Source organism: Atractosteus spatula, chromosome 9 (genome assembly GCF_055471065.1).
Source record: "Atractosteus spatula isolate fAtrSpa1 chromosome 9, fAtrSpa1.hap1, whole genome shotgun sequence".
Classification (NCBI taxonomy): domain Eukaryota; kingdom Metazoa; phylum Chordata; class Actinopteri; order Semionotiformes; family Lepisosteidae; genus Atractosteus; species Atractosteus spatula.
Window position 1 is genome coordinate 15,709,268 of NC_142714.1, and position 25,358 is coordinate 15,734,625.

General features: G+C 35.8%; 1 protein-coding gene across 1 annotated transcript in view; it reads right to left on the bottom strand.

Annotated features, from left to right (window-relative positions):
• Positions 1 to 3,218: 3,218 nt before the first annotated feature.
• Positions 3,219 to 25,358, bottom strand: part of rgs6 (regulator of G protein signaling 6) — a 130,121-nt gene continuing 107,981 nt past the window's right edge. The window contains exons 3-17 of the mRNA XM_088925211.1: positions 24,531 to 24,581; positions 23,977 to 24,083; positions 19,987 to 20,038; positions 19,018 to 19,082; positions 17,452 to 17,528; positions 15,701 to 15,782; positions 15,438 to 15,512; positions 14,809 to 14,907; positions 14,047 to 14,108; positions 12,218 to 12,328; positions 11,938 to 12,063; positions 10,767 to 10,953; positions 9,808 to 9,897; positions 6,722 to 6,775; positions 3,219 to 3,519 (exon numbers count right to left, since the gene is read on the bottom strand). Coding sequence (XP_088781337.1) covers positions 3,469 to 3,519; positions 6,722 to 6,775; positions 9,808 to 9,897; positions 10,767 to 10,953; positions 11,938 to 12,063; positions 12,218 to 12,328; positions 14,047 to 14,108; positions 14,809 to 14,907; positions 15,438 to 15,512; positions 15,701 to 15,782; positions 17,452 to 17,528; positions 19,018 to 19,082; positions 19,987 to 20,038; positions 23,977 to 24,083; positions 24,531 to 24,581 — 1,289 coding nt within the window. The 3' untranslated portion in view covers positions 3,219 to 3,468. The remainder of the gene's footprint in view (positions 3,520 to 6,721; positions 6,776 to 9,807; positions 9,898 to 10,766; positions 10,954 to 11,937; positions 12,064 to 12,217; positions 12,329 to 14,046; positions 14,109 to 14,808; positions 14,908 to 15,437; positions 15,513 to 15,700; positions 15,783 to 17,451; positions 17,529 to 19,017; positions 19,083 to 19,986; positions 20,039 to 23,976; positions 24,084 to 24,530; positions 24,582 to 25,358) is intronic.

Genomic DNA, 25,358 nt, shown 5'->3' on the forward strand with positions numbered 1-25,358 from the left:
TTGTAAAGGAAAGACACCATTGGAGGAGTAAACATTTGGCAAAGAGCAGGACATACCAGGAAAACGACAGTTCATGACAGAAAAATCATTAGGGCTGTAAAGTAAAACCCTCATACAACAACTAAAGAAAAGTCTCAGGGTGCAGGGGTGAAAGTATTTCAATTCACTGTGTGTAGAGGACTTTGACAGAAAAATTACAAGGGCTACACTGCAAAGATGCAAACCTTTCATCAGCACATAAAAAAAAAGGCCAGAATAGAATTTACAAAGAAGTACAAAGAAAAACCACAACAGTTCTAGAACAAAGTTTTACGGACAGATGAGAGAAAGATAAACCTTTATCAAAGTGACAGAAAGGCAAAATGAGGAGAAACAAAGGAACTGCAAATGCTTCTAAGCACACCCCTTCATCTGTGCAGCATGGTGGAGGGCAAGCAACTGCTCTTTACTGCTCCCTGTTCTTTACTGGGGATGTAACTGATGATGGCAGTAGCAGAATGTATTCTGAAGTGTACAGAAAACACCTTGTCTGCCCATGTTCAAAAAATGTCTTCAAAATTGGTTGGTAACTAAGCCTACAAGCAAGACAATTACCCAAAACATACTACACACCTAACTAAGGAGTTCATCAGGAAGAAGTAGAAACTTTTGAACTGGTCAAGTGAATCTCCTGATTTGAATTGAGCACTGTACCTGCTGAAGAAGAAACTCAAAACCCCACAAACAGCTGAAAGTGGAATGGAATAGCATCCCAAGGGAACATGGTTATGTTGATGGGTTGAAGACTTGAAATAGTTATGTATACAAATACTAACTTTACATTAGTTTCATTTACTTTAAGCTAATTTGTCCCAGTACTTAGGATGATCTGAAATTGGGGGTAATTAAAGACCCCCAAAAAATATTCTAACATGGTTTAACATACTTTCACAAAAATATCTAGGAGTAAGAGCTGACATTTTGTACATTTTCTTCATATTTATCTTTTGATCTAAATTACAAATTTCAGTAATACAGCGAAAAATGACAAATTTCAGTTCACTGTCAGAGTAGTTCTGATTTTAACTGTAAGTGCCACAAAGAGGAAGACTGTGGTTGACAAGATCAGTATCAGGCACTTAGTGCAAGCAGCCCATCACTGTAGTTCCTTCAGTACAAAGGTGCAGTCAATTAATCTATAGAACCCTGCTCTTTTTCTATGATCCCAGACAGAGACACACTTGAGTCAGCTTTCACTGAATACTTTGTAGTTGCAGACATAAGCACTGGCACTGTGTATCATAAATTTGTTTATTTGACAAATTTCCTTTCCATTTACTAGAAGAGGTATAGTTTAAAAGTGTATTTATTACACTTTATCAATTAGTGAACAGCATTTATTTCAGATATAGGGTGCCAATAATTGTGAGTGCAACTAGATATACTTTATTTACTTTTTACACAATTAAGAAAACAACATTGAAATATGTTTGCCCTATTTTAACTAATAAATTAAAAGCTAATACTTTTTTGACATTCAGTATAACCATAAGCAAAACCTTGTTCTAACAGCCATAACAGCATAAGGAGGCAGACATTTTCACAATTAATCTAATGGGTCATTGCAAATATCAGCTTGTTAGATGATAAAAATACTTTCCAGCTTTGGCATTAAATAACTTCTCAGGACGAAATAATAAAACAATGTGAGCACAATAGAAATCATGGAACTGCACATTGAAACATAGTAATATTACTTGCAACTAAATTCACTTCAGTCTTGGTCTTCACACAAATACAAAATCTCCAGGTTTACTTCAAAGACATTTTAAAATATTGAGATTTTGTTACTGAGCCGTAATTTCTGAAGAGGACATTTCTCCACATGGAGAAATTTTCTCAGTCAAAAATTATCTTCTTAGGAGCAATCTCATTGGACACCAGATTGAATGTATTATAACTTGTGTGTCTGCAAATATTGTGCAGTTATTACATTAAAGAGCATATATGATGGTTATAACTATAAAAAACCTTGAAGTCACTTTGTATAAAATACATTAAACAAAGCAATATGTAATAAGGAAAAAAATCATTTTACTTCATGCTGCATAACAGGATGGATTCTGATGAATAAAGCTTTGGAATTATTCTAGTTGTGTCAAAATAAGCTTAAGTCATTGAAATGTGTTCAAGACCAATAGCAGAGCCTATACTATTTTTTGTGAAGGTATGAACTGTTGGCAAACTGAGAAAGCACCTCACTGATAACATCACTGAGTGGATTTTGAATGATGCTGTCTGTTAAAGCTTTCAGTAAGCAAGAACATTAGTATTGGTTAAGATACATAACCAAAAATTGTATTTGCAAAAAAAAATGAATTTCCTGTAATGTAGTGTGTTGCTGGCATCCATGTTTTAGAGCCATAGAAAGAAAAATGGAATCTAGTACAATTAAGTAATTTTGTAAATTGGAAACTACTTTAGAATTGTGAATTCCATCTATAAATCCATTCAGAGAATATGGTAGGTAGGGTCCCCTAGTGATGATTAATCACATAGTCATAAACAAATGTCACGTCTAGTAGCCCTAAGAAATGCACAATTTAGTGTTAATAGCTTGATTGTTATGCATTTATTAAGTGGAATTTGCAACTCCTAAAGTGTTACCTGTGAAACACTCATTTGTTGAATTATTGAGCAGTATTACAGCTATTGTTATAAGAAGCATTATTAAGCATGTTAGTTGTTGTTCTTTAGAAGACAACAGTACTTGTTTTACAGGGAGTAAATCCTACTATTGGCTTGATGTTTACATGATACAAGCATTAATATCTTGACATTATCTTACTTTTTGTAATGAAATGTGGATTTTGTGTAATACTAAGCTTTTGAGAATTCAAATTATACTACTGTACTTGTAGACCACTTTTTCTAAAGCCCTTCCAGGATGCTGTCCTTGGAATGTAGTGAAGGGAGCAAACAATTCTTCTTGAATACCTTAATCAACTATCGTTGACAGCCATGACAGCATGCTGAGGAATAACTGTATGTTTTACACAAAGGCAGGATAAAAATCTGACAAGTTGTAATAAATTGATCTGTAACTAAAAAATATTTCTGTAGATTACTTTTTATCAGCTTATTATGTGTAATAACTGAGAAACAAAGGTTGATCTTAGTTTCATTTGTATAAAAAACAGGCAGCATATTACTAAATAAATTACATAAACACAAAATTATCCCGTTTTGTTACATTTTATTGGCAACTTATTATTGCTCGCTGCCCTACCACCTGTGGAGCGAGCTTGGAGCTGCACGGTGACTGAGCAATGAGGGCGAAGAGGGTTGAAGGGATTTGGTTGTCTCAGTGGTCAGCTCTCTGTTTGCCCTCTGTCCCCCCACATCCCTCCTACCCAGCTTGCTGATGCCCCCCCCTCGCAGGACTGCATCTCCACTCTTGTCTCCTCAGCAACTGGACTCCCCACTCTGTCAGGAAGACTGCATGAGGCCTGTCAGACGCTTCCCTGTCAGTGATTTGCCCTGGAACCAGAAAGAGGGAGCCTTTATCCTCTAATTGCAGCGAAAGCATCAGAAAGATTCTGTGGAATACTGACTGTTTCTAAAAAAGAAAGTGAAATTAAAATAAGGGAATGCAAATGATTACTGTATATCTGATCACTTACGCTACTCTGAGTTTTAGGTCTATGGTATCCGTATGCCAGTTATTAAAATGCCAAATGTACACAAAATCTACCAAACAAAAGCCGTGGTGGTAAAAAGCATTTGGCTTTCAAAGCTGAAATCAGTAAAGGAGGAGTGAGAGATAATCAGAAGAATTGGGGTGGGAAAGAAGTATCCAGAACAAGAACAAAGTCAACATCAGGACAGAAAAGTTAAAAACCTGGATGCCAAAGAAAGGAAAGGGGATGATGATACTTGTTACAGCTTGTAACTGCCATTAACTGATCCTTGGGAGATGGGTAGTGAGACTGCCTCTATTTTACAATCACCTTGCAAGTAACTGAAAAGTAGGGGGCTAAATGCTTTGGAACACAAGAGGCAACAGAAAACTAAAGTCTGATTCACAAATACTGTAGGGGTCTCCATTTCAAGACATCTGGAAGGGTGACAGCCTGAGGCTACAGTGGCTGACTCCAGGGCTGAAAGATGAGGGGTCAGAACTGCTTGTTTCCTGGGTAACTTCAGGGTGCAGCCCTAGCCTGGGGTATCTTTAGTTTTAAGCACAGAATTCTTCCAGAATCTAAAAAGTTAAACCTGATCACAGCTCATGCTGGCTAACCCCCATGGTAAATAGTTAAGGGTACTGAAGGTAGTTCTATGCACACAGGTGTGTTGGAATTTATCTAAAAACATCCTCATGCTACAATATTTTGCGACTTGATAAATTGAGAAAAGCAAGCATGAGAAGAGAACCTACTAAACAAATTTTCTAAATTTCAAGATACTGGTTCAGAAAATATAGCTACAAAGAGCACTGCAGAATGGATGTCATACTGCTATGTGGCATAGAAGATAAAAGTGTAACTCAGAAAATTAGATTATACTTTTAAGAGAAAACTGAAAAGATTGATGAGACTAGATTGGGTTGGTAGACAGCAATTTTACAACTTTGTTGTCTGATCTCGCCAGATCTCAGAAGTCAAGCTAATGTCTAGTGTAGGAGACCTCTGAGGAAAACCAAATTTCTTCTGTGAGTGGTGTTGGTGAGACAGTAGGTGACACTCTTCCCTCTTGACCAGAATTTTCAAACCAGTGCCTCAGTATGGTAACCAGAACATTGTGTTGTCGGACGTGATGTTCTTCTGATGAGATGTTAAAATATCAGTTACTAACTACTTGAGCACTAAAGTTCCCCGTGACGCTGTTCATAAGACTAGGGATGTTAATGCAGGTGTCCTAGTTAAAGTATATCCTAACCTTTCACAATCTGCCACCCCTAAAGTTTCCCCTTTATTCAACTACTAAAGAAATTTCTAATTTCTCCATCTGCTGTGTGGTGGGGCAACTGGAGAATAATGGCTGCTATGACTCTTTCAGGTGGGTGCTGCACTTCAGTTGTGGATGAAGTGGGTCCCACTTGCATGTAAAGTGTTTTGGCATTCTAGGTAGATGAAAAGTGCTGTACAAATGCAAGGAATTACAGCTGTGAAAATCACCTACTTATTAACACATACAGAGAGAAAGTTGTTTTCTGGACAAACTGAAAAAATGAAGATCATAGAAATAAGAAGAAACTGAGTGCATTATCACAAATTAAATCAGTGACCAGAAATTCCAGACAAAATCATGCTTTAAAAAGTGTTTTCTATGTTGTACAAGTTAAAGAAAAGTTAAAAGAGATTCAAGCATCTAAGAACAAATAGTTCTGTTTAGGAAATCATTCTACAATAGCTGGTGTATTAAACAGCATAATGAATATTGTGTATCGTCTTCACGGATGAAAAAATCAATTGCATGTTACAGTAATGATTATACAAGTTCTCTCACACTAAAGACAAACACGACTTAAACAAGTAAAGAAACTAAAAGGCAGAGGTTGCTCCTGTTGACTTGAAAATAGAACTAGAACTTCTTAGACTTAATCACCCCCTTTCTGGGTTTCTGCGAGACAAGCCAGATTGTTTAATAAGGATATTAATCATTGAAAACACAAATTAAGCACAGCCATGTATAGTAAGTACAAATACCCTGTTTCATCAAACCTCAGTATTTTTAAGTTAAACTTAAAAAAGTGTGCATTTTTCATGTATTCTGAATTTTACTGTAAAATTGAAAATAAACATACTGTATAATTTTGATATATCTGGTTAAAGGTTAAGAACCAGTTAACTAGAGGAAGAAAACTGAGCCAAGTAAATGTTGTCTAGTCAGTCTAAAATGTAAATCATGAAATTCACAGTGACAACTACAATCTGTTCAATTATTATCAAGTCAAAACTTTGAAGAAAGCACATCTAAAGTGAGTTCTGGTGTACAACATTATATTGTATGTTTATCTTTTCAAAAGAAGCTTGGACAAAGAACCACACAGAAATTAATTCTGGAAATCACATCAGTGGAAACTGAGGGTAGTGAATGCGTATTGATTAAAAACCTTGCAAATGCACGGGAAACAGAGAGAAATTGTAAGGGAACTGTTCTGCTACATTTATTTGCTAATCTACGTAAAATAATTGACTGGCAACCTACAAGAAGCTGCTAGGACATGTTCACTCAAACATACAACATGGAGAAGCAGTGAGAACATCAGCAGGATGTATGTATATAAATAAAAAAGCACTTTAATTCAAATGAAGAGAGAAAAGTATAAAAGTTAACCTGGAAAGATTGCAACAAAATGCTTATGCATCAAGTATGAGATGCACATATTTAACAGTCCCTTCTTGGAAGGAGAAAAAGTTGCAACCTGCACCCTCCCAAACTTTGAAAAAGTTGTAAACTCTCACTCTTGAATCTCACTCTTATAGTCAATCCTTAGCAGCTCTGGATACACCCGTTAAACTTGATTCTGGGTATTTAAGACTTGGAGAATGATTCCCCTGGAAACTAAATCTGACTTATCTTACTGACCTTAAAATCTAAAATTCTAAGATATCAGAAGCTGATGCGTAAAATTAAACAAGGAAAGAACTGAAACTACTGTCTGCCCACCAATCCTGGCTATCACAAGCAGAGCGGAGCTCTGGTCTCCTGTAAAGGAGACGGCAGGAGAGGTACTCACCACACTGCGTGTAAACTTCTCTAGGGAGGTTCGGCGTCCCTGCTCATTCTCAGGCTTTAGGGGGAGGAGATTAGGGAAAAGACAACAAAGGGAAGGTCAGCTACAGGCAGTGAAAGGTGCAGGGCAGTGTCAGCAGAGCAGCAGCCAGCAGTCTGACTCATACAGCACACAAGCTGAGACCTGGGCAGTAGAGTGTAGGCTCACGGCAATCAGGGAGTGGAGCTGAGTACGTGAAGCAGAACATGGAGCACTGCAGTCAGTTTAAGGAAGGGAAAGTGTCTTTTCCCGAAAGGTGATGAATACCAACTTTAACGAGAAAGGATTCCTTTCCAAATTCCAATCTATCTGTCATGGACTATTATTATAGAAATAGTTCTTTAAGCTCCTTTTTTGGTTTTTATTTTTCTCAAGGACAGGTAAGCTCAGAGGTTGCAAGATCATTTTAAAACAGTCTACTTAGTCTCTGTCAGTTGGTCTTCACCTGTGATAACTGTACGTCCTGGTGCAATGAAACAAAGATGGTTGGTGCAAATATGGCAAACATGGTGCTACATGGTGCAATATACTGTACAAAGGGGACCATGCTAAAGATCTTCCCATGGATAGCAACAGGATATACAGTACAAGGGGAACTACAGTGCTTTGCAAATGTATTCAGACCCTTGCACAGTTTTCAAATTTTGTTGTTTTAAATTATTTGTTACAGTACCTACACAAGCTGCTCAACTATTTGAAACAAAAAACAGAAAGTAAATATATACTTAATATGAAACATAAATTAAAAGGCTGTGATTGCATAAGTAATTAAACTGCTTACTGTGCTATAAATAAATACATTTACCTTAACAAGTCATTTAGCCGGTTAGTTGAGTAGCCACTGTCAGTGTACAATAATAGCTATTTCAGAATAAAAACACCTGTCCCTGTGCGGTTCCTTGGTCGGGTGGTGCATCTTAAGAAAAGATTCAACCACGAAGACTAAGGGGTTTTCATAGCAAAGGATAACGTCATTGGAAAACACAGATCAGGATCAGGTACAAATGATACTGAATAACACTGAGGACTCTGAATATGCCTTTGAGCACTATCTACCCAAGGTGAAGGTGAAGGAAGGTGAAATGTGAGACTTTACCACCCCAAAACTGCTCATATCTTAGAACTGAGAAGCAGGACAAGGAGGAAACTAGTAAGAGATGCCCATGTGAAGCCAACAACATCTATAAAAGAGCTACGGAGTTCAAATGTGCATCTGTCAACAATATTTTGGCCACTTACCTTTCAATAGAACAATGATCCAATGCACAAGACCAAAGTTACACTGGACTGTGTTAAGATTAAGGAAGTGACCCAGCCCTCTAAATATCCTGATTTGATTCATACTGAGAATTTGTGGAAAAACTTTTAAATGCTGTGTATACAAAATACCTAAGAAACTTGAGAGTGCCTTCCTAGAAGTACAGTATGGGCAAAAATGCACCAAGTGTGTAAAGTTTGTAGAGATTTACATACAGGTGGCTATAATTTCTGTTCAACGTGCATAAACAAAAATTGTTTTCATAGGTTTGAATACATATGCAATAAACAGATTTCAGTCTCTAGTTTTTGCCTATGTCTACTATTACTTACATGCTACCCTTAGAACTCTTCAGTTTGATCAGGTTTGATCACAAAATGAGACACCATAGGGACAGCCTGAATATTTTTGCATGCACTGTATATCATATATGTTACCATATTTGTGATGGTTTGCATGAAGTTGTTCAGTGTGCAACAGACCAATATAATGGTGGATTGGTGACTATAATGTCTGTCAAAATGGGAGACACTATATGACCTATATTTTAATAGTTTTTCCTTTTCTGTCTAAATTTTTACCCTCGGCCCACACTTACAATATAACTGAAAAGACTCATATTTTCTTTTAAACATTAAGACGTACCTGGCAAGAATCTTAGACATACAGTACCTGTCATATTTAACCATGGTATTCAGAACCACATTGATCCGAGTTTTGATTGTAGAGCTTTTAGCTGTGCTGAAATCATATGTTCCTCAATCAGTGAAGAACTGAGTATCACTGAAAATTGTTTTAAAACACTTACTTTTTGGCATTTATTCAGTCAGATCATTTTTAGTGTGTGTACAGGAGAAAGAAAGTGAAAGATTTTAGCAGTGTTGTGAATTGGAAACAGGATCCAAAGAAAGCTTTGAGAGCTGAAGAACACCAGTGTAATTAATACTCCATACCTCACTGGACATTTCCGTCACTGTTTAAGCCTTCACCACTCCCAGAAGTGTTTTAACCACCCTTGATGAACTACAGTACCTAACATGCTGGAGATTGATTATTTAGGATCACACATAAAGACTTGTGATAAGATCCCAGAAACTCAACAATAATGTGGGACCCTGCAGGAGATCAAAAAAAACATTTTACAGCTTTAGTGTAAGGCAAGAACAGCTGTCAGCCTTTCATGTTATAATGCTTATGAAAAGACTGAATATTTGTTTAATTGAATTTTTTTTAGATTTTGTAACTTTATTATTGTTGTTTTAACAGTCTTATTTCCTATACAGGAATCACTGGGGGATATGTATGAGAGGAGCGGCATTTCCTTCTTATTAGAAACATTTTGGTTTTCTGTGTTGCTTTAGTTCTGGATTGTTTTGTACAAAGCATTGATAAAATGTAAGATTTTAGAAATTCCATTATGCCTTCATGAACAGATTGAAAACAACAAGGAAAAACAAAACTTACTAACTTATTTCCCTCTATTTTGTACATATCGTGTGATTTCAGAGTGTACAGTATACTGTACACGGGGAGCTATAATATTACCAATTTTCTTTCTCTTTGCTTTAAATTACGCCTTGCAAAATCTTTCTCAAAGTGCAGCTCCGAAGACTGAAGAAAATGTTTCTTTCAGGAAACAGTCAGTCTTGCAGACACATTTTTAAATGCCCCCTCAGTGAAGGATTGGAACATCTAGAGCAACTCAGCTGGCCTGCACCAACTGCTACTCCCCACAGAAGTTTTTCTACAGCTACAGGATGTGGAGGAAATTTAGGTAATATAAAGGTGCCACCTTCTTTTTTGCCAGAAGGAGATCTTGATAGGTGTTGGAGCGAAGGAAGCGCGCATAGCTGTCACTTTTCATCAGCTTGTAGATGTGCTCCTGAAAAAGAGTAAGACAGTTGATTCTGCAGCAGAATTACTCCTTACTCACTGTTAATGCAGCAGCACAGTATACAGAAAGCATAGGGGAAACAGTCCAAGTTAAAGCACAGGGAAGGGGTTTTACAACACCTGACCTTCCACACTTCTTCTTTGTAAAGCTAAATCAGTTTTGAACTCACAGGTTCTTTTGATCTCCACAGGTCTGGCTTTAGCACATGATGTTCACTAGTTTTGGACTTGCTGTTATTATACAGGTAAAATGTAATAAGTTGCTGAAGTTTTCAGGAGCACTGAAAGAACGTCCTCAGAGTGAGTAAGTAGGAAGGAGTACACTGAATGTAGCAATTTGTAACTAGGAAGAAATGGAAATCAAACGTTTTGGCAAGACAGAAGCCATTTCAAGTTTTAAACAAACAAAATTTAAGGAAGTGAAAGTATAAGTCACACATTGTATACCATCTTTCATGGTTGTAATATACAAGCAAGACTTTTTAACTCAAATAAATCATATTAATAATTACACTAATTGCCATCATTCAACATTACTAAGTTATAATGTAGAACATGTGGACGGAATATAGTAGCTCCTTTACACGTGTGAAAACATTAAACCCACAGTGAAGTGTCATCGCCCATTTGAATTTATTAAACCGTTTTTCACAAAGGTGATTTACAGTATACTCTGTTTTTCGTCTTTAATAAATCACCCAGTGTTGCATATACTGTGAATGCACGGTCAACCAATCCGAGAGGCTCACTGCACACTAATGTAAAAATGTTGAATCAGCGAAGCAAAGTCTACAGCTCTGGAACAACAGGTTTATTGTACAAGCATTTCCTCCTATCAAGTAAAAGAAAGAGACTCACCTGTGCGTCTTCGAAACTGTACCTGCCAGGGTCTTTGATATTTTGGCTGGTACGCTCGTAACTGTGGGAGTCCAGGTTGATGGCACTGGGAGCACCAGCTGCTAGAAACTCCTGCCAAATTTCCTGAGCCCGAGCTGGGACGTCCTGCAGGGGGTGCCGCTTTAGATCCTGTACAGCCAGCCAGAATCTGCCATGGACACAGAGAGGCAGAACTTCAGTATAATGATTTGGTGACTCCACCTCTTAATTTGTGTACTCATTTCAGTGATCTCTCCCTGCTGGGTTTGTAATATATTCCATGGCACATGATGGCCTCCTTAAGAATAGAGCATCTTGTTGCTTGACAGTGAGCATAAGGTCACTTGAGATTTTTTTTAAATCCATGAAAGACATTGAGACAAGAAGCTACATTGGTTTCTTACCTCTAATGGTTTCTCATTAGGCTTACCACTTCAAAGTATCACTCAGCCCTCACTTCCTGCTGACTCTTTAAAACTAAAGCTCTTTTCTTCAGCCATCTGTTTGTTCCCTTGTGTCTCTAATGTCCCAAATGTGGTTTTTCCTCCTAATTCCTAATAACTTTGTGCTAAGTGAATCTGAAAAGCTACTAAGAGTGTAGCAATTGAGAATGCCAGATCATCAAATGTGAAATTTCATTATTTAACAAAGTAAGAATCAATTCTAATTACAGAATATAACACAATGTGACCTGCAGTAAGCCTTCATAACTTAACTCTTGTTTCTAATCATCTCTTCCACAATAATTTATTAATCAGTTACTTTTTTACTTGATCTATTTAAATATATGCAAATAAAAGGATAATTCAATTTCATCCAATATAAGAGTGTGTCCAAACCCTGAGCATTCAGTGAACAAACATGGAATATAAGATTACTTGAAAAAAGTAAAGGTTTATTCCATGCTGAAAAGAGAAGAAAAGAAACACAACATTTCGGCTGTGGGGCCTTCTTCGGGTGTCAAAAAGAAACACAACATTTTGGCTGTGGAGCCTGCACATGTTGTGTTTCTTTTCTTCTCTTTTCAGCAAGGAATAAACCTTTACTTGTTCCTTTGCAGCCTACACATCTGCTGATGCAGCTACCTACTTTCCTAAATTCCTGGGTATGTGTAAGTATAAGAACAGGCTATATTCACGAAGCCAGATCTTACCGGAGATTTTCTGAGCTGAACTCTGACTCTAAGAACTTGAGAAACAGGTCACGCCCCACAGGATCCTTCAGAGCCTCATCTAGTGAAAATCCCCATCTCTTCACACGTTGCTGACTGGGTTCCTTGCTTCACAGAATAAGAAGAGAGACTGTAGGCATAATGAAATATTTCTACCAGCACAGCAAAGGAAGTGGCAGAAGGGAGCTGTGTATTATACTTATTCTAAAGGGATTGTTTGGTAAAGTATACAGCATTTGCAGTAAACACCATGGATGGTTACCTGGCTTCCAGATCCCAGAAGGTAGTGTCATCACTGATCCAGGGATTAGATGGCTCAGGCATTGACACAAAAGGGTCATATTCCAAGAACTGCTCTGTGTATGTCATGAGACTGAGGGAAACAGAAGAGTTTGAATCAAAATGACTGTACCCACAAATGCTTAATTGAGTTTTTTTCTTTCAATAACCTTTTGCAAAACAATGTTAATTTAATTCTTAAGCTTCTGCTTTAGGTCCACAGTTGAGAGAAAACATTGTTTTTCTTTTCTTCTCTTTTCAGCATGAAAAAAACCTTTACTTGTTCCTCTGCAGCCTACGCATGCTGACGCAGCCACCTACTTGAAGTACGTAAGAGAGAACATGGTCTGGATTGGATTTTGAGACCTCCTTTTCATCTTCTTATTTAAAATTAATTTGAGCTAAGGTGTGGATAAACCCAAAACGTCTAACACAGACATCAATTGCATATTACAAACCCAGACCTTGATGGGAGGTTTCCTTCTGGCAAATGCAAGAAACCTCCAAGAAACAAAACGCCACCTTCAAGGATCAGGTGCTTAATTTGATTTAATCTGGGCCCATGTTTACATCCAAAGGCATACAGCCCAATAATGCAGCTTATTAGGGAGGAACATCCTCCCATTCATAACCTTCTCTAGGAGGAATCTCTGAAACTGACCACTTCAATTCAATCTGAAATCACTTTTAAAGGAATGACTAGATGTGATCCTAAGATCAATTCACTACAAATAACCAGAAGAATTAGATGGGCAAAATGGACTCACTTGCAGACTTTCTTCAGTTTTTATGTAAAATATAAATGGCAGCCTGCTTTTATGATGAGATAAAAAGGGGAAATAATTTATGATAAAGAGGAAACACAACTTTTCATATTTTTCCACATACTTACAAAACAGTGTTCTTGGACATGACTTAGTTATTTTTGTCAAACGGTTATTTCTAGATAAATGACAGATCTTTTGATGTTAATTAGTATTGATTTAATGTTTGGAAATATCAGGATAGCATTATTTCTCTTCTGAAAGGAGTGACACGAGCAAAAATCAGCTCTTTGGTGTGGACCGGGTCATTTTGAGAGGAAAACAATTATTTGCACTTAATCAGACATAAAAAACAAAAGATTTGAAATCTTGGACTCTTAAACACCTCTTGAGCATTGTGGTACACAGTTTACTGGGGATTTTGTGTCTCACAATAATAGACAATTGACTTGGGATTAAACATGATATTTAGAATTTGCCAACTAAACAGAAATACCTTCTTTGGACAAGGACAAATTCAAGTTCACAGACTAAAATACTTAAGAATTGATATCCTATAGATATCCAGAAAAAAAATATTCTGCAAAAGGAGATGCTATTCCTGAGATGAATTCCATTCAGAGCTGGCTGTGTTTCCCAGTTAATGTGGAAAACAGTGATGTAAGGCCTAACAAAAATGAGCCAAATATAACTCAAATAAAATAATTCCTCCTGTTAATATCTTAAACTTGAAGTGTCCATTTGAAAGTGATTGTCACAGTGTGCAACAATTCATTGGTTTACTATTGGTTGCAATGCTTTCCAACAACTGAATTGTGTTTGTGGACTGAAGATGTCATTCCATTGATATTGTTGTTAACAAAAAAGACATAACAGGAAGCTTCAGGTTAGAATAATAATAATAATTTCCTCCCAGAGTTCAAACACATGTATGTTAATTGGCTTCTTCATAAATTATTTCTTAGTGTGCCAGTGGTTGAAACTGATGATAATAGCAATATGCAAAGTTTGGATTCAAGGTTGATGATGTTTTAGAATAGGCACTTACCTTTCAGCAACTTTGGACATCTTCATACAATGTCTGTCCAGTTGCATATTGAGGAATGTGATCTGATAAAAAGAAAATTAAGGTATTTAATGGATACTTTTTTGGACCACAGTACAGATGAATGGAAACAAAAACAAGGCAATAAACTATACATGCCAATATTTAAACTTTATTGGCCATAATAATTTAATATGAATATAATAAATTATAGGTTAAAAATGTTTTAAACATTTTTGATGATGATCCAAAAGGGTATTTACTGCTTCCATTGGGATTGAGATGAAAAGCCTTTCTGTGCCCCTCCACCCCCAACAGATGCACATTAGAATGATAGCAATTTCATTATCAGCAACCTCCATTAAAACTGAAAATGCAAATGTGCACACTAGAGCTTGAAGATAGGAAATAAAAAGTGTCCATCAAGTAGTTAAGACTGTGTTTAGAATCCAATTAAAGAAAGTCATTAAAAGTTCAAAGGACTTACAATCCTGTAGTTAATCTGTAATTTTAAAAAAAGTTTTAGGGACAAATGTTGAAACTCCTAACGAAGAGTTCAAGGGATTTTTCCTTTTCTGGCATACTGTATTAGTTCAGTTTCCTGAACTTTTGAACTGAGTAAACTATAACTCCTTGAAACTCTTCTGATCAGTTACAGTATGGAGGATATTGATTCTCACGAGTCCCCATCTGAAAGTTAACTGTTAAAAAAGACGTTGCGTAATAATATCGTTATACTGTACTGTATATGACTCAATGGGTTACCTCCTTCCTGACATCCTCCTTGGTGGTTTTCCTGACAGGCTGTGCAGGTGTGTGCACTGGACTCCTTGTCTGCGACTCTTCTGTCACTCCATATACTGACTGAACACGTGGCAAAGGAAGTAACAGGAAACATTTCGCTTAAACTGTCACCTGTCACCTATAACTTTAGAAGGACCCGCAGACTGACTTTCTTCTGATTTGGGTTTTTACTTTCAGTGAGGTCCTTGAGAAATCAGGCACAGTGAGATATATACATATATGTTGTCAACTGTTTGTTATGTTCTTGCAAGTAAACGTGCGTATATTAAAAAGAAAGGAAATGAAGGAACCTACAGCGAATTGAACTGTTTTTTTAGTTTAATATGTAGACTCATGCTTTTTCTTTTCGTTTCATCAGGTATTAACAAATGTGATTAAATATTTTACCAGTGCTAAACATTGTATCACTGTATTTTCTCAGTGAAAAATAAAAACACATTTAATGATCTGTAATGCCCTTTAAATAAGAAAAAACATTTTATATTCATCACCACATTACAGGCTGCAGTGAACTGTATGACCGTGGATTTTCTTTGTCACTTTGTCATGCTTTAGAATTGCTTTTATCATTCATCTTGCGGCATCCATACCTTCTTCACTTTCTGCGGATTTTTCATCCTGCGACACTTGCGAATGTCCATCTCTGTTGTGTTTACACAGCCTGGCTGCAACAGATGAGGTGCAAGATCAAACACAGAGAAATCGGTGCGGGGGAGCTGGGAAATTTCCAGAAAGCAAGCTAAGAACCAGTGGCCTTTGAATGGAATATTTAAATGAAAAAGAACCTGCATCCAGAGATTCTTCGTCTTTGGGATTTCCTAAATAGGAAGCACTCCTGCTTCAAGATACTCACCACCGGTCTATGAACGTCCCAGAATGCTCGCTCTTGGCTGTCCAAAATCTTTCTCTCTGTCTTATCTTTTTTCCTGTCTACCCTAAATCAAAAAAGTGAAATGAGAGCATTCAATAAGGAACATCAATAACCTATAATGAAGATCATATATATCTAGAGTCACCACTCTAACCCATAGTTTCAAGATAAATTATATATAAAGCAACAGATTTAATCTGTGGATTTTATATTAAGGATGTATAAAGATCAAATTGGATATGATGCACATCAATTTGTATAAAACTCCCAATCGATAAAGGATCAATCTGTGATGCGCATTCTATAGGGATCATGTAATTTTATTTTTCAACATTTTATTTAACCAGAAAGATTAATTGAGAATACATTCTCATTTATAATGATTGCCCATTCATACACTATACAGCAGGAGGACCAATCTGAATAAAGCATCGTCCTCAAGGGTATAACGGCAGTGCGCCAGCTGGGATTTAAAGCACAACCCTCCAGCTGAGAGTTCACAGCCCTAACTATGACTTCACTAGTCACCTATCATTCCACTTGCTATTACAATCAGTTCAAGGTATGACCTGCGGTGTCATTGTCAGTCATTTCAATTTTAATTGGAAACACAATAATGAGAAATATTCATCTGTGTTTTGGGTATTATAGTATTAATGACAAATTTGACATGGCAAAAACTATAAATTAAAGAATAAAATATTCGATATGAAAGTAATTTGGTTGTGTTATTTTTTATCATTATTGTTGTGCTGCATTCTATAATCCAAATTCACTACTTCTACATAAATAATTAAAAAGTACAAAGGATTTACAGTTTATTATATAAAATACATAAAATAATCTAGTTTATTATTTAAATTTAATTATTTATAGTTAAAGGAAAAGTAAAACAAATGAACACAGAACCACAAATTGTCTTAACGACAGGACATCTTGTACAAATACTAGAGCTCTTTATATAATATCACAATATACAGTACTATGAGATTAAACCCACATGTTCTTACTCAGAAAAAAGTGGCAGGAAATGAGCAGTGGTGAATGCTCTGTGCAAGCATCTATCTGTCAGCAGGTGGTGGTGTTGAACCAGTGAGTATAGCTCCTTCCCGCAGGAAGGTAGTAATTGAATTGTAAAGAGAATGAAATAGAATTTGATACCAAACTCTGGCCAGGTTTGGCAGAGAAAAAGCACCATAGAATTTAGACAAATGTTTAACAAGATCTGTTTTTAGTACAGTATTGTCAATGTTTCTACCAGTATACTTCCACTACTATGATTTGTAATAGGAGTTCAAGACTTAGGCTTTAAGGTAAACCTTAATGAAGCACATAAACATAATACAATTACTTTACAGATTACCAAAAATTCTTTGGCCACAATACTTCAAAAAAAACAAGCAATATTGCCACTTCAGAAAGGATATCAAGAAGTATGATCTACAATGTATTAGGACTCAAACATAAGATGCAGGGAGGTTAAAATAAAATAAAAGAAGACTTTTATGACATTTCACTTTTAAAGTCTCTCTGTATTACTTTACCTAAAATCAGACCTTGACCAGAGAACGGAAAATGTAAAATTACATAAAACTGAATTGTAGATTGAAGACTAAGAGATGGTGCTCCTGCTCAAAAATAGAAGAAAGGTGGTCTAACAAATTATTTTTCTTTTTCTTATTAATTTTATTTATCATTTTATGTTCAAATATTGCCCTAGCCAATTTACTTACTTAACCTGTGCCTCTGCTTGCATGAAGATAAACTCCCATTTTCTGGCAAATGCTCTCTGTAGCCTGGCCAAGTTCTCCTGTCAAATTGGAACAAAAGAATTAGTCTAAAACTCTGCCTTCAGGTGTGTTTACATACAGTACAGTATGATTATAAGTGAAGAGGAGAAAGGCTTTCATTCAAAGTGCAACTTCATTTTAACATTAGATAGATAGATACTTCATTGATCCCGTGAGGGAAATTGCAGGGGATCAATAAAGTATCTATCTATCTATTGCTCTGAAGAGATGGTGATATCCTTACTGGCACCATAGACAGAAGGGTGTATCTAAAAACTTAAAAAACTATATTCCTATGAATGTACACATACAGTACACACACATTGTTTTTGTTTTTATCATTATGGGAACTTCATTGACTCATTGTAGGTTTAAAAGTCCTAAATAAAGATAGACCTGAAACAAACAGTTTCAGCTCCCTTACATTTAAAAGACAAAAATAGCACTGGTTAAGAAAAAAATGTAATTTATGCTGTGGGGAAATTCCCACATCTTCTGATTAATGGAGTTTTTAAATGAAAGTTCGGGAGGAATGAAGGCAGCCGCGCTCATTCGACACAGCTACTGCAATTCACACTAATCCCGACGTAAGCAACCGGTCTCCATAAATATCAAATGTCACCCTCTCCTCTTCCTCGTTCGTTTTCTGCATCCCTCCTCCACCCCCTCTCCACCTTTGCAGCTACCCAATTGGTCACATGGAGGTCCTATCCTCCCCGACCAACGGCCGGGAGGTTGGCCCTCAGCCAAGCGGGTTACGCCAAATCTCCACATCGCAATAAATGATTCTAATTTCTCTAATTCCTCGTGAATCAGGACTTATTAGCTGTGTGGGTACAATTTATTCAATATAATATAGTGTAGTATTTGAGGGCTTCAGCACCTTGATCATCAGAACAGTTTGGCATTTGAAGAAAAGCACTCTGACTAGATCCCACATGCAGAACTGAAAAATAGTATTGGTTTCCTTCTAAAATGCAGATTTGTGACAATTCAATTCAAATGCTTTTTGTTTCTACATGAAATTTGAATGAATTGGAGGAAAGGGCTTAATATGGTGAGATATAATAATGTCAGATACGTTTTCTATACCTGCCATTATTTCCTGAGAAGGCATTAGTAATAGTGTGTGTATATAAGCTATTTAATTTTGAAAACACTTTCATAATTTGAATTTGTAAAGCTGTATTGCAGGTCTATAAAGTGAAAGAAATCACTGAACATTTAAAGACCTGGGTTAATTCTTATCTATACACACTCATGTCTTTATTTGGTCAGTTCCAAAGTAACAATATAAAAAATAAACGCAAACCCTTTTCAAAATGTATTATTCATCTGACATTCACTCCACTGCACACACCAGTTTTTCCAGTAAGGCGATATTTTATGTCACCTTAATTTGCAGGGAAAGTTTAACAAAGCAAGCATCCATGACCAACTGTCCCCACTAGCGATTGGTGCCATATGCTCCTAGTTTCCTTGTTACATTTTTAAATTAAAGAAACTCACAGCCTCATAGTCTGCTAGCTCCAAACGGGCTTTGTTTTGCATTGTCCGCTTACAAAGGTAAATGGCTGAAAAAGGAAATATAGAAAACAATGCTTAAACTCTGATATCTATAATGTAGCAATAACAACATTCTGTGGGAAGAACACTTTTTGTGAGGTGTCAACACAATAGACTACAAAAACTAGAAAAGTAATAATGCTACAATAGGCTTGTATTTGTGACAGCCTATTCTTGTCCATATAGAACCATTATAGCGCTACCAACATGTACTGACAAAAAATAAAACCTGTTCAGACCATTTTTCACAGGTTGATAACGAATATGAAGTAGGATTCTCCTCTAGCTATGTGTCTAGATGCTTCATTTTAATTACATCTTTTATAACAAGTGTCGTTGTACATAAGATTGCACCTGATCCCATTCTGAATGTGACAAATGTTATTAAAAGTGCATTTGACACTTATTTAATGGTTGTCCTTTATCGATGAATTAATTGTAAGCAGCACTCTGTCAAACATGTCACCTAAAGTCTAGTAAGAAACATCTATCTTTTTCGGATTACTGCAGCTGCCTACCATAGGTCAAAGCTTACATAGCTTTCATACTCGACTGTGTTCAGGAGAGACAGTTTCTTTTATTTCATGTTATAACACAGTCGTTTTTTTAATGTCACACACTTTTGTCTGAATGGCAGTGCAAGTGTATACACTTTGAATAAACCAAGCAGTCATTTCAGTAGGAGGCAATTAGGAATTATATGTTTTTGAAGGAAGGAGAAATCCACACCGCTAGGAAAAAAAAAAGATCTGGTTTAGTGATTTCAAGTGTGCAATGGGAGGCTGATGTCAGTTTGAGCTCAGTAACTCAGCCTGTGAAAGCAATCTGATCTGCTAAAAACAGTCCCGGTAAGTGGGTTTATGCTCTGCCCCTGGCCTATAGTATAAGACGAGGCTAGATGGGGATTTTTACCGTAATCAGTGTTCTCTGGCTCCCAGCAGTGTGAAGGCCAAAAATAGGGAGCCTGCCAGGGGAAAAATGTAAACACAAACAGCATTTAAAACATTGATGTCAATGGTACAGGATACTGTGAACAAATACGCTCGTTTCTCTATCTTACCACCTAATTACCCAGAACAAAATGTGATAAGTAAATCAAAGCCATTAATTAAGCAAGACAATGTTAAGCAAATGTTCTTTCAAATCCAGAGATGGCAACACAGACAATAGCCCTTACTTGAGGAAGACATTCTTTTATTTCAGGCTCCGACTATGATATGCTGTTTATCATACCGTTCATTTCAGAACTGTCATTTTGGACAAAATCTCCTTACTCTCCTGAGAAGCGTTGCAGATTTTTCAACAATTTCAAGGCATGTATGATTAGGTAACAAGGTCAAAAACAGAATTTTACATTGAAGTGTCCAGGAAAAATGTGAATAAATAACAATTCTAATATGCAATACTCAAAGGAGTCATTATCCTTTACTCTAACCATTTTTCACATTCAAATACATTGAGAAAAGGATCTTCTCAGACAGATTAAATTTTTGTTTACAGCTGTATTCCATCCCATAGGGGATGAGAGGGAGTAGTTGGGTCTTTTAATTAAACTTTTCATGCAACCGTTATTTATTTGTTGTACAGTACATGATTCATAGCTTTAACACACTCAGGAACACTTCAGAAATAACAACACGAAAACTTAGCTGTTTTTGTTAACCAATTCTTATTCTTGTGCATATATACATGTATCTGTTTTTACTAGAAATAAAATAATGTTTTGGCTCAATATTTTAAAATTTAATTTGAAGTTTTTATTAAGTTTCTCAATGTTGTATAGCATTTTTGAGCTATTAGGCTTATTTATAATTCAATGAACGCGCTATGATTTGTTATTTACAGACAATTGAGGTTTAGATAGATATACTGTATTTTCAAGAACTGTGCTTAAAATATATGAATATTAATTTTCTTGTACTTTTTTCAGCTTTTATCTTTCAGAAAAAGAAAAGCACTATCATGGATATGAAGAGCAAGTGCAGAATCTGCTCAAGCCAGTGATGTTTCTCCTCACGTTTACTTTTCCATAGTAAAGTTAACTAACATTAGTGTGATATTCTATGAGTAATTTTAGAAATTTAGATTCCAGCAGAGTTTGTGCAGCCCATTTTTTTCCATTCACAGAGCTATGGAGGGGGTGGTTAAGTCATCATCACACAAAGATACTGCTGCTATTCTTAGCACATTGAGAGGACAGTCTTATTGTGGCATTTTCTCATGCAGGGTCAAGTACATTGATGGATCTTCTTTTTATGCGAACTGTTGACTGTTGCCTCTTCTATCTTGAAATAACATGTCTATTTCTGGCCCATTTAAATCATGAGTGACGTACATGCTGCCTCCCCTGTCTATAATAAAAGTGACACATGGTGTGTTGACAAAAAATTGATTCTATATTCTAAAGCCAATTAGAAACATAAGATACAGGAAACCCTCATTATAATGAACTAATGGGGGGAGGGGTGTCTATTATTGACAACTTTCCATTAAATCACAAAAGACATTTTTTCCACCCCCAAAACACGGTATTATACTGTATGAGAAAAATATTGTAGATAGTCTTTTGGCTTTTTTTACTTATTTTTATAAGGATTGCAATTGACACAGTCAATGAAAATAGTTCCTGTGGTTTTTGTATGATAAATATATAAGCTCTTTTTGCATGTGTTGTTAATACTGTACATTGTATAAAATTATCTAAAGTGCATTCTTGAAACACAGTCAACAGCCATCATAAGCGACTGACCTTACCCTTAAGGGCACCACTAATATTCCTGTATTTTAAACCTATGCAACATTTATTTTGACCTTTTTTTTATTCGTGCAAAGTCAGGTATTACTGATTTTAAAGACAAAATTCCCATTTAGTATATTATGTCAGTGAAAACAAAGTCTGTTAAACTGAGGGTTTACTGTAAAGAGAAAAAGAAAAGTAGAATTAAAATCTGATAGTGATAAATGAACAGTCAATTAAAAGTATTTCAGGACTGTTCTGTTTTTTTTAATCTTTTGTGGGATGATGCACCTTAAAGAGAAGAAATGTGGGTTTTAGTTAAAGTATTAGATATTAAAAAGCTATGAATAAATCTGGTAATATTTGAAACTGGATGCAGGCTGTGGGTTTTAAGCTGTGAATTTGCAAGTCAGACTGGTAAAACCTCTGTTCAGAGGTTACAGAATTGCACTTGAACTAGCACAGCCACCACAGCCTAGGAGACTGAGGTTATGCTATTTTTCCTACAAACTCAGTGGACTCTGTTATAACAATATGTTTGCTTGAATGCAGCTTAATTAATAGCAATGGAGGCATATGGCTGCTCAATGACGTACTGTAAACTGAGGAACACCTGTACTGTATAACTGTTTGAGTCATTTTTAAATACTCATTTATACTCAGGTGGAACAGAGGACATGGATAAAGGTAGTAGAGGTAATACTGTTGATGGGTTGTGAAGACTTTTTGGTTATTGTAATCCCAGTAAAAAGTAAAATCATAAACCATGCTTTATCAGTATTCCATATTATTTGCTTATTATTCATTTTACTTTAGTTTTAGTATTAATCCAAGATATAAGCATAAGTGACCAAAAATCCCTCACAAAAGTCTTCAAAATAGAACTCTAATATGCTGCCTAGGTTTATAAGAACATAGGAATGATTACGAATGAGACGGGACCATTTAGAAAACCTAGATTATATGGTAGTTGGTTACTTGATCCAAAGATCTCATCCAGCTGTTTCTTGAAACAACAACATAGTTGGGTAGCTTGGGCCATACTCACACAACACTTTGGGTAAAGAATGTCCTCCTGTTTTTGGTTTTAAATGCAGTTCCAGAGCCTTAAATGCCCTTACTTACTGTACATCTGTAGTTCCACCTGAGTACACACAAATCCTTGCTTCAGGTGCATTTACAGTACAATCATACTTACCACCATGTATTTGTAAGTTAAGGGTTAGACTTTCCCTTAAACGTAGGCCACAATTAATGTAACAGCGATGTTTTTATTGGGATCAAAAATATGAGCGATATTTTGTTCTTACCTTCAAATATTGTTGCAGGCTGGAGTTGAGGATAGAGTTTGTGTTAGGATTAAACACAGACAGAAGCCAACATCCAGCTCGTGAAAAACTTTAAAGATACAGTAAGCTTCAATCTCAACTCACACCATCCTAATGAAGTAATGTGAAATTCAAAAGTAACCCTGAATGAAATATCAATATACTGTATATGACAAAGTGAACACAAACCTAAAAAAAATGGTCAAAATACAATGGTAATGTACAGTATTTATAAATTATATTAACAGCAGCATATTTCTAGTTTTGAAGTGGAGCAATGTTTAAGGTTAGATTTCCCTTTAAACTTTAATAAATGTTACATCTATGCTTTAGATGCAGTTAAAATATAATATGAAGGGTGTTTTGGACTTGTCTTTATTTTTATTAAGTTTGCCGTCTTAATCTTTATTAAGTTACCTAAAATGCAACAGTCATAGCTGTATGGTATTTCTAAACCTACAGTAACTGTAACAATCCACTATGCTAAACCATAGACTTAGTTTTCATTTATACTGGATTCAGTACCAATTTAATATCTCAACCAAGGACTTTTGAAGGACTTTTAAAAAGTATTACCACTATTACCTCTGGTACCTTTATCTACATCCCCACATTTACCTGAGTATTAACCAACATACCAGCAAAAGTGACAAAACATGATTAAGAAAGTCATCAAGAAGTAAAACTAATACATCCTACCATCTTCTGTTCCACCTGGGCGAGACTTCGGTTGTATTGCTGTGAGAGGAATGTTTAACTGGAAGTGAAATGATAAACGTTTCCCTCTGAACTCTCTTCACAAGGACTGAACGTATAGCTACTGATTGCAAGGCTCACCTGAAAGCGATAAAATGTCCCATCATCCTTTAGTGTGAGGACATGGTCCGAAATGGGAAAGAAGTAACCCTGAGCCGCAATGAGGCTTCCTAAGTGAATGGCTTCCACTGCAAAACAAGTTCAGATTTGCATTTATAATCTCAGAACGAACAGGTGCCAGTACTTCAGTTCTTAAATCAGTTGAATGCAGAGGAGAAATCTGATACAGAAACAAATGAGGGCTTATTGTCAAGGGGATTGTAAAATGAATCTACAAGTTAATTTCTATAAACGAGCACGAAATGTTTGGCTTACATTTAGCAGCTACAAATAAAAAAATACTAAAACTCTATGTAAAAATGAAAATAAAACTTTGGTTAAATCAGTGAGCTTGGTTGGTCTGTTTCAGCATCCCTCATAATGTAAGACAGAACATTTACTTCTCACTTATGTGGAAAACAGAGTCAATGTGCTTTGCCAAATGCAAAGAGATAAAGCGTTATGTCAGATTTTGAAAGGAAACAGATCTCTTTTAATAATTGTTATTGCCAGTAATTGTTGGACAATACTCTTACCTGGATCTTCAATATTTAAATTTTTCATGAGCCACTGGACAATGTCTGCACCTAATAATGACAAGAATGAGAAATTATGTCAACAACCATCCTGATTAAAAAAAACAGATTAATTATGCTCCATTATATCAGTTACTACTATTCGATATACTTTTATACTATGATATAGATACTGTATAATGTTATATAGACTGTATATGTCTATATATATATGTCTATAATATCTATATAATATGTATAGATATTATATAGATACTGTTATTCTACTTATACCTATTCAATTAAATTACTTTTATACCTATTACTTATATACCTTATATACCTATATACACCTTTTAAAGATCAATATTGTTACTATATACAGAAATGACAACACAAAGAGTGATGCATGAATACTTTGCAAGAAAGGTACTGTAGAACTTGCCTTTCAAAAACAAGCTCAAGGTTTCTAGAAAAGTGCCCTCATTATTCAGGACATTTCTGTGAAACATAATGGTCATCTATAGGTTATTTTCATAAGGGGTAAATCTGTGTCTGTTGGGTACCAGTTCTGAACCTGGATTCAGTATTATTATATTTAAAGTTCTGGTTTTCTCCCATGCTGAACGGAGCAAACATGGTTTTCCACATTTGATCAAGGGACATTAGAAATGATGTAATCTCTACTTAAAATTAAAACATTCATTCCATTTCAATACTGAAGCTATTGATTGGAGTGCTTGGAGTTTCTAGACCTTAAATTTAATTTACTGTGAGAGGAAAATTAAGGAATTAGACCTTCAATGACAGACATTTCCTGACAAGAGTTAAGAAAAATAAAAATCTGTG